General features: G+C 43.6%; 1 protein-coding gene across 1 annotated transcript; it reads left to right on the top strand.

The window, feature by feature from the left end:
• Positions 1 to 1,159: 1,159 nt before the first annotated feature.
• Positions 1,160 to 2,389, top strand: LOC117534891 (biliverdin reductase A-like). The gene has a single exon (XM_034199157.1). It carries the CDS (start codon positions 1,326 to 1,328, stop codon positions 2,193 to 2,195), a length of 870 nt encoding a protein of 289 aa, XP_034055048.1. The 5' UTR covers positions 1,160 to 1,325; the 3' UTR covers positions 2,196 to 2,389.
• The last annotated feature ends 8,190 nt before the right edge of the window (positions 2,390 to 10,579 follow it).

Below are 10,579 nucleotides of genomic sequence, written 5' to 3'. Positions count from 1 at the left end.
CTCGTTTTAAGGACACAATCTTCGTATTGGAACAAAATTCAGTTTTTAAGTGTAGTCACTGTTATGTTCCTACAGAACAGACAATGAAAGGATAAGATGTCATTTGTCAGTATAGTCTTATTTCTTAAAACCTTCTCTGTTGTTTAAGTGTCTGATAGCCTACTTGATAACCATGAATAGTAAGCAATTATATGACAGAGTAATGATATAACATAAGCCTATATGATAATGTCAGACACTGTGTTATTTTCAATCAAGCCTAAAAGATAATGTGTTCAAACTAGCTTCACTCGCTTTAATTGCTCCTTTGAATGTAATATTCCTCTGTGGTTTCCTACTCAACACATTTTTGTATTGTAATGCCACTCATATTTTATTTTTTATTTTATTTTAAGGTGACATTGAATGTGTTGAAAGGTGCCCTAAAATAAAGTGTATTGATCTTATATCTGTGCCTATATCACACTATTAATGTTCCTTATTTTAGACTATAGGTTTGTCCTGGTGTCAATAGGGAAGATCTGCACTGTTCTCTACATAACATGTTCAGCAGAGCAGGTATTTCTCCTGCCAGATATGGCACCCCCCCTACAACTTTGTCCAGGACAGTCACACCATCACCAAAATCACACTGGTGTTGCCTGATCCCCTCTAGTGTGTGCTCACAAAAGCATTTTACTCTGGGCCCAGCAGGTACAAAACTAAAGAGGGGCTTCCATATCCGGCAGAGCAGGTGTTGTACCTGCCGGATTTGGAAGCCCCCCTATATCTTTGTCCAGGATAGTCACAACGTCACCAAATCTGTTGTTTGCTGTTCCCCTCTAATTTTTGCTCACAAAAGCATTTTTCTCTGGGCCCAGCAGGTAAAAAACTAAAGAGGGAAATATAATAGAGGCAGGAAGGGAGTGGAGCCTGATGGGGATACTAGGAACAGAAGGTGAGGGGATAAGAGCTATCAAGGCCATTCTTAAGTATTTGAGTGAAACAGGATTGATTGGAAGAATTTAAAACAACGTAAATACAGTGGTATAATTCCACAAGTGGTGATAGGATGATATGGTGATACACACTCTTGTACAGTAGGTGGCGGTATGCACCTTAAAGTTGTTTGCAATCCGCCAAAAACTGAGAGAAGAAGAAGCTCCCCTGGACACTTCCGGGCGCCTCACCTATTACATACATCCATGGCGCCTCACTCGAAGGCTGCTGCTAGCCGCTAGCTCTGTGTTACGTCACCTATTGGGATAACACTACTCACACAACCATAGCTCACAACATAACGGCTACATTTCTCTGTGTTGGCCACCAAAGGGCAGTGAACCAGCATGTTTGGAGCGGTGGTTGTTGGCATTGGCACAGCCGGTTGGGTGAGGATCAGAGACATGTTAGCTCCTCTGCCTGGCAGTCCTGCAGAGAAACTGAATGTCAGAGCTTTCATATCCAGGAGAAAGCTGGACTCTCAGCAGGGAGTGAGTCAGGTGACCGCTGAAGAGGCCGTGAGCAGAGAGGACATCCAGGTGGCGTTCATCTGCACTGAGAATGTGTTGCATGAGGAAAACATCAGAACTTTTCTGCAGGCAGGAAAACACGTGTGTGTGGAATATCCCATGACCATGAACTACAAAGCTGCTCTGGAGCTCTGGAACCTGGCCCAGGAAAAAGGAGTTATTCTCCATGAGGAACACATTGAGCTGCTGACCGAAGACTACAAAGAACTAAAGAGAGAGGTGGAGGGAAAGCTCCTGCAGGAAGGAACGCTTCATTTTACCGGTGGAGCTCTGAAGCCTGGATTTGGTTTCCCAGCATTTAGTGGCATTGCTCGCCTTACGTGGTTGGTGGAGTTATTTGGTGAGCTGTCAGTAACTGCAGCAACTATGGAGGAAGACTCTGGCAACAACTACTGCAAGATGACTGCAAAGCTGTTAACGTCTGACGAGAGACCTCTGGTGTGGATTGAAGAGCGGGGGCCGGGCCTCCCTAGGGCCAAGAACATCAACTTTCAATTTGACTCGTGTACTCTGACAGAGGTTCCTCCTGCACCCAGAGGGGCAGTAGGCATCTTCATGCAGGACCTGATCCACTTCTCTGCCAAGCTGGCAGGCCAAGTGAGTCCCGGAGAGCTCCACAGGGAGAAGATCAGAATCCTACACTGCCTGAGATTAGCCGGGAATATACAACAATTGTGCAAAAGATAAATGGGGACTCTCCTTTATGATCATGCTAAATCGTGTTATTGCAATACGATTTCTTTAATTGAATCACCATACCCTTACATCAGGGATGGGCAACTTTGATGGTGGTGGGGGCCACATCATTGATGTACTGGCCACCAGGGGGCCGCAGATTCACTTGGAACACACACACACACCCAAATTCCATGTGTTGTATGTAATTATTAACAAATGTACTAAGTCTGACATCTTCATTGACATTTTACAATCAAAGGGAACATCCCCAAAACATGGGAACATCCTCTAATAAGCTCACTAAACAAATATCAGTTCACAGAAATTTTATTTCATTTTTACAAGTGGCATGTTTGTAACAGGTTATTAAACAGTGGAATAAAACTATTTTAAACTATTGGAAAGCACGGAAAATGTGTGTGTATTGAGATTAACCATTAGATGACATACACATGAAGTAATGAACACTAACCCAGACATTAGTTGTCTAACTTGAACCTAAAACACTTGTAGCCAGTCTCTGCATTCCCCTTATTCCACAATAAGGGGAATGTCAACACAGACACCTGTCAGCCCGCACTCTGCTGTTCCTCAGCGCCACTCCCCCTCCCTCCCGCTGAAATTATGAATGAAAAGCGTAGTAATCATAGATAACACGGCAGGGTCCGTGACAGTTTGTTTTCATCTGATTTCAAATAAACAAAGTCTTGGTTTTCAGAATATTAAACTTGTTTCGCCAAATTCAGATGATAAAAATAACTTTTAAGATTGTAAAGGCATAATTACAAGAGGCAACTTAACGTCACAGCAGGCATAACAACAGCTGGTGTTTCTTGTGAGGGTTTCCCTGGGAAACAAACAAACAAACAAATCTAAAGCATACTTAGTAACTTCTTATGTCTTGTTTCTTTGTAAAATCAATGTGCAAACAAGTTTAGTTTTGGTTGAACTAAAAAAAAAAAACTGCTGGCTCCTGAACATATCAACCTTACAGGCATTTGGTAAGTGGAATCAACTTAAGTGCAGTAAAACATAAAGGATATGCAAATCATTTAATATATTTAATAAAATCATTTTAAAGCCTTGATTTTAAAAAAGCGAGTTGATTTGTAAAATCCAAGTTTGTGTCCATAACACCAATCAGTGGCGGTTCTAGAACATTTTACATGGGGGGGCAAAGGGGAGGCAAGAGGTCATGCCAGGGTGGCATAGGAGGGCGGACAGTACGTGGTATTTTACACTGTATATAACCTATTTATTGTTAATTCATGCCCTAACACAAGTGTTCTTAATACACAAGTGTTCTTAATGCACAAGAGAAACAAGGTGTTCAGACAAACAATCGGGTGCCCTTTGAGTCCCCCAAGCTTACCTCAACCATTTTAAATGAAAGGAAACTACAAAATGTATTTTAAAGCAATGAATTAATGGAACAGGTTGTTTTGCATTACAATGTAAAATTAAATATATATTTTGTTTTAAAAAAAATTAGTTGTCTTAGACAGACATATTTGCATGTCCTCACTAAGCATTATTACATATTAATTTAATATTAAACAAATCAAAATGGCCAATTATCCCAAAATGTTGCTGCTAATATAATCATATGCTTGTCAACTTTAACTGATCAAAAATCAATTCTGAAAAAATACTTGAATTATCTATGAAATTGCAATATTGTCCCTCAGTTTGTTTCAACCCCGTCACGCCATACCATACCCTCCTATTAAAATAATGGATCAGTCCATGTGTGATCTGCATTGAGGGAATTACATCACAAAAGTGTCAGTTTCTTCTCTTACCTATATTTCAGTTTTTGTATTTTCAGATTAAGATTGACAAGCTCAACATTTCAACTATGTTGTATGAATTAATAATAGTAAATAATTGTTTATTACAAAAATAAACAATAGTTTAGCAAAATATTACAATTTTGTAATGTCCTTGACTTCCATGTGGTGCCATATCTTATCTAAACAAGGTCTCATGCCTACTTTTTGTCAAAAACTTCAACCCTATTTTTTCAAGGAAATTCCTAGTAATTATTTATATTTTGTGCCTGAGGTGGGAACATGTAAGTAGTCCACTACCAGATGTTATGACCAAACATTTCGGTTTCATTTTTCAAAGATATAAAGACCCAAAAGATACCCGATTTAGAGAATACTCAGAATTCTGCATACTGTAAGTACTTAATTATAATTAAGTACACAAATGACATCACCCATCTCTTCAGAGAGCTACAGGTGACCTGTGCAGCAACACATTTCAATACATATTTGTCAATACTAAGAGCTGCTAGATTGTGCTGCTGTAATGGAATATGTAAGGAGAATAAGAACATACCATGTGGTCCAGCTAGAGTTTCCTCTGCCTCCTGATCCCTGCCTCTGGCCCACTTTCTGATACTTCATCTTTATTCCTCACATATATTTCTTCTTCTTCACTAATGTCTTCATCTCCTCCTCTTCCTCCTGCTCTGACCCTCCTGGTCTCTTCAGTGAACTCTCTTTTCCTTTTCCTCTTTCTGTTCGTCCTGATCACTTCTCATATGTCTTTTTGTTGTTGTTGAATCACTCCTATACTCTGGCCTGCAAGAGTCTACTTGTGAAAAGCACTGGTACAAATGCTTGTATAACTTTACACGTTAGGGCCATGTAGCCTAGTTAATATGTAGCATATCATAAATATAACATCAGAACGTATTTATCAAGCGCACACAGGCAGCTGTGTTTGGATCCAGTTTTTACGGTAAAGGATGTATCCTGGTTTCATTGATCTGGCCTCATGGCTGTGATGTGTAGTTTACGTGGATTTAATAGTAGGCTACCGCGTAGTTTAGCAAAGTGATCGATCTCCCAGCTAACGCTGTCTGCGTAGTATTTTGTAACGTAACGCCCCAAACAGCGCCCGTCTGTTAAACGCTATCGATTCAAATTGCAGCGTTTTATTAATATTTAGTTTCAAGCTCTCGTCCTTAGTAAAAACAAAACTAGTGGAAAGGGAAATGCTCCCAGGGGAAGCTGATCCATAGGTGCTGGGACAGCTCGCTCCCTCTCTGCAGCTGTGTGAGCTGCGGTCTGTGTGAACGCCGCTCCGCAGTTTAATGCAGGGCCGTAGCTGCGTTTTTAACGGGCCTAAAATGATATTTAAAATGATTCACTTTTAACTAATGTAATGCTTGTTTTGTTGCTTGAGAAGCTTGTGGAAATAGTGTAGGTTTGTTTTAGTACAGTTTTAGGGAAACAAAAGTTAGGGGGGCAGCTGGGGGGGCAAGGCTCTACAGTGGGGGGGCAGCTGCCCCCCCTTGCCTCCCCGTAGATCCGCCCCTGACACCAATCCTTTGCAGTGTGTCTTCCACATAGTGATGGTAAGTCACATAGTGCATACTATTCTCAATTCTTAACTAAGCCATGGCACAGGGAACAACATGTAGAATAACGAACACGGATGCATGAACCTTTTTGATCAGACACAAGAGGTACAGATAAAAGAGTTTGTACAGCATTGGATTCTCTTCAATCTCAAGAGGTACAACCTTTAAACTCTGTGATAACTATTGGAAGGCATTTAGGTGACAATTAAAACTAAATATATAAAATTGTCAAAATTATCGCATTAACGGCGGTAATTAATCTTTTGAATTAATTGCGTTAAAATATTTAACGCATGTGCAGAATGGCCCGCCCCATACATCCCAACAGTGGCAGCGCCAGGGTATGGCTGGGGTAGGCTACACCCATACCAAGAAATGGCTTAGCCCCACCATGAAAAATGATGTTAAAGTAAGCAAAATAAAGTCCGCCAACTCTCGCCGAGAATTGCACAGACAGCAGTTAGTAAGATTGATTTCAGTAGCCACTTGTCTGGAAATACCGAAGACCAGAAACGGTTTTGAAAACTTTTGTCACGTAGTGATCGTCTTCTCAATAGAACATCTTTGATAATGTCTTCTGGCCAATCAGAATCAAGATAACGGCGTGGTGTTGTTGCAGGAAGTCCCGACGGAGAATACTTTTGCTGTAGTACAGGGGTGCACTAACTGGTACGCAAGTTATGTGCGTAATCTGAAATGGGTACTGTCTGTCACTTGTGTCTCAAAGCGCATTTGCGTACGTACGTACGTACGTACGTACTTGTGAAGCTTTTCCAGAAGGCGGTTAGATCACCGGACGAAATAGTCGGTCTCCGTGTGCACCAGAGATTCGGGACTCGAGTTTGTGACTCGGACTCGAGTCGCACTTAAATCGCACACACAGAGACTTCAGACTTGACTTGGACTCCTGCTCAAAAGACTTCGGACTCGACTTGGACTCGTGTTTTGGGACTCGTGAACAATCATTGTATTTTCTATTTTTGGCGTATTAAAGGTGGGGTAGGTAAGTTTGAGAAACCGGCTCGAGATCGCTAGAATTTGAAAATACACAACCGGAGAAAATCTATAGGTTACTTACGTAACCCCAGTTCTCAGAGTAACATGAAGTGAGATGTCTCACTATGGGATGCGCCTCATCGCATAGGGGAGAAGGAGGGGCTGTCACGCCGCTCGCTTCTTCTTCCTCGACTGCTGGCCGAAATTCTGGGTTGGCTGCGCCTGGGCTGCAGCCGGAACCGGAGAATTTCTAGGCCAGCTCGCCCTCGTCCCCTGCCTGGGCTGGGGACTCGGGGCGGACTGCGACCTCTGCGTTTTCGGTATTTTGAACCGAGCAGGGTTCGGGGCAGCTTGGACGAAGGGCTGCCGCTGCGAAGGCAGCGGCTGGGCCCTTCGAGGGAGGCAGAGGTGGAGGGCCTCGTCCTCCTTCTTTTTCGACTCGCATCTCCTCTGCATGGAGGCAAGAGCGGAGCCGAAAATCCCCTCGGGAACGATGGGCATGTCAAGCACATCCTCCTTTTCCCGGTCTGGGAGGTTGGTGAGGTTGAGCCATCTAGCTCTTTCGTGCACCACCATGATCCCCATTGTTTTGCCCGTGGCCTGGACGGCGCAGCGTTGGACATGGAGACAAATGTCTGTGACCGCGGCCAACTCATCCAGAACGGCCGGTCCAGGATTACTCAACATATCCTCACAGAGCTCCGTTTGGTATGCGGTTAGCAGTGAGGAAACGTTCAGAGCCCTGGCGGACAACGCTGTGGCTCTGTAGGACCGTTCAGTCATGGTCGACTGGAAACGGTCCACCTTCGCTGGCAGCGTGGGGTTCCTGCTTGGTGACGGGCCCATCCTCGGTAGGAGGTGGGCTGCCACCAGCAGTATGCGGAGCAGGCCGAGCCTCTGCGGGCGAGACCATGGTGAGGTCTCGCCGGGAGCTCCCGCCTGGTGAGGCGTGGGGCTCCGTTCCCGCGTCTCTTGCCGCCACCGGGTCCCGGCCTGACACGGCGTGGGATCCCGGTTCCGCAGCTGCCGCTGTTAGTGAGCCCCAGACCGACAGTGAGGGGCTCAGTCTCTGCGGCGGACGCCCCCGTGTCTTGATTGTCAAACGGCGAATCAGTGGACATGAGGGAGTCCTGTTCCAACAAGCTAGCTTGGTGTGCTAGCCGTCGGTGGAGGCTCTTTCGGGTGAAACGGGCACAAAGCCCACACGAGCCGGGGTTGTCGATAGCCTCCTGGGCGTGTTCCAGCCCGAGGCAGGACGAGCAGACCTGGTGTGAGTCTGTGCCTGCTATCTTCAACCCGCAGCCGCATGACCGAGCCTCCGAGTCCCTGACTCCTCTGGTGTGAGGGGGAGAGGCGTCCATCTTGTTCGCCTCGTGGCGTGGAGAGGACCCGCTCGTAACAGGTACGTCGTTGAGAGAAAAAGTGTTACCAACCCGTCCTTAATCCGGAGAAAAATGGACGGTGTGGGTCCTTTGTTCTCAAAGAATATTGACTGGTGTGTCAATATACTTCTAATCCTTTTCTCCTCCGTGAGAGAGAAAAAGAAAAGCGTCCTCGCTACCGTGGTGTCGGTAGTAAGGGGAAGCTAGCTAGCAACAGGTGCGTAGCTAGCTTGAGAAAAAATCAAAACCTTACCTTACTTTCCGGGGAAAGAAACGGCGAGGTCGATTTTAATACTAACTGGCGTTAGTATTACGGTCTTCTTGCGAAGCAGAAGGAGTAGCCGGCGAGCGCTCGTCGACCGAAATGGTTATATTTGGGTTCAGTCTGTGGACCGTTAAGCTTGTCCGGCTACTATAGAGATGTGCTCTGAAGCGAGAAGAGGTGTTTGAATGACGCATGCGTCGTGGCGCAAGCTACTTATAGAGGGTGAATTCCCTGATGCTGACGTCAAGATCATCAGCCAATCAGGATTGGCGTAATGAGATTGATGCTTCTGTTTGCTCTGCGATGAGGCGCATCTCATAGTGAGACATCGAACGGAGTGTTATGAATGAGAACTGCCACTTCCTCACAGAGCCCCTCCTCCAACACACACGAACGCGCACATGACCAATGAGGGCACGAGATAAGTTTGTGCCCCGATGGGAGGCTGACAGGCCCATAGATATATATATAAACACTAGATGACTCACCCGCGCTGCTGGCCAATGGAGACCGACGTTGCCACTTGGCCGCCATCTTGCTACAGGGAGTTCTCTCATTCATAACATTATGGTTTACTATTTAAATAACCATAGCTTGCTCAATTTTCAACCAATTTTCAAACGGTTTGGTTTTTTATAAACATCAAAGATGTAGTTATGATACTGCATACTTATAATCATGGACTTTCATATGAAAATAACATTAATCAGATAAAGCAATAGCTATACAAGGTATTTATATTATATTAAATATTTGCCGGTGTATATATTTCCATTTATTTTATTATATTGTTAATATTTAAAATAAATTATAAAATTAAAATACATTTATATTTTATATATAAAAATCGGTCTCATGTTACCACTCTGTAAGCCAAGAGTTGTTAATTTAGCAATGCCTTAGCTTTAAGAACAGGGACACAACTAATGACAATAGCATATGTTGGTATATTATTTAGATATTCACACCTTTATCAGAAGAACCAAACCAACATAAAATGTGCTCACAGACAGGCCAGTTCTGTCTAATTTATCACAATTATTTTTGACATGAGATCTTCATATTACTATACTAGTTTTGTATTTAGTTTCTAGATTTGTAAACAAATCCAGAACCTTTGAAATATGTTATTGAAAAAAGACCAAGAATAATATAAACTGTACCATGTGTCCTTTTGTGTCCTTCTGTAGTCCATTTGTGGTTTGTCTCACCCCGGCTGATATATCACAAAATCCACTATTTAAATTGTTCCCTATATTGCCCCTATGCCCCTGTAAGGTGTCCTTGGGAAAGGCGGCCTCCCAAAATAAATGTATTATTATTATTATTAAGAAGAACAACTTGGTGTGGTGTGGAGGGGATGTAGGAAGCAGGAGCAGGTGGGGAGAGATGGGGCTTCAAGGTTCAAGGTTATTTGTTTTAAATGTGTCTTGGAGATAAGGACCAGCTGCACACAATAAAATACAGTATAACACAAAACCAATAAGACACACGGTGACACATGGCACACCAACAATCAATCATCGTCCAGCCTCAGCTTTGGTATTCTTTCACAACCATGTTATGGGTTTATTAGACTGAGCAAACATAAACATATGTGGGGAACATAGTGCTGCGTCTCATGGAACATGAAGATTTAATAAATACATAGTAGGTGGCGATATATGCTCCTAGTGGTAGCGATTCGCCATTAAACAAAGAAGAAGAACAAACATCAGGGGGAAAGAGAGGGAGACACACAAGCACCCACTACGGCACGTAACACATGTTGTTACGTTCCCTCTTGGCGAGGGGTACAAAGGGAAACGACACGACCAGAGTAGAATTGGTATGTGTTACCAGCGGTTTATTTGTAACTGCAAGTAAGTAAAATGATATGCACAAAACAGCTTGGCCCAACAACGGGTCAAACTGTTCCTGTCCTGTCACAGGAAACAAAACCGTCCCTTCTGTTTAGAGTATGAGAGGTCCTGATAATTTATTCCGGTAAATTATTCTGACCTCCTAATTGACCTTTCCGAAGATTATTGAGTCTATGTAAGGTTGCTGCGTGGCTCAGATCCACCAACGTCAGCAAGATCTCACCTCTTCCTAACCCCCCCGAAGAACCAAGGTTTCAATTAACTGCTGTTTCAATTCAGACAACTCTCTTTTAATCTGTTTAAGCGATCCCGAAGGATTTTGATATCAGTAAATGGAGTGTGCTCCTACCTAAGTGTGTGTGGCAGGGTGCAATCTTACCTTTGACGCAGGAGAGGAGGGCACAGGTGTCTTTTAAAGGATCCCAATCCAACAGGTGGGAGTCAGTTTATTTGAAGAAAAATAGGTCCAAACTAATACAGGGTTTTTTCCTTCTCTCTCACAACATTATAAT

The sequence above is a fragment of the Gymnodraco acuticeps genome, unplaced genomic scaffold, assembly GCF_902827175.1.
Source record: "Gymnodraco acuticeps unplaced genomic scaffold, fGymAcu1.1, whole genome shotgun sequence".
Lineage (NCBI taxonomy): Eukaryota > Metazoa > Chordata > Actinopteri > Perciformes > Bathydraconidae > Gymnodraco > Gymnodraco acuticeps.
This window is presented reverse-complemented; position numbering and strand designations above follow the sequence as displayed.

Coding starts and splice junctions, on each gene's coding strand:
- LOC117534891 (XM_034199157.1), top strand. CDS start 1,326: ATGTTTGGAGCGGTGGTTGTTGGCATTGGCACAGCCGGTTGGGTGAGG.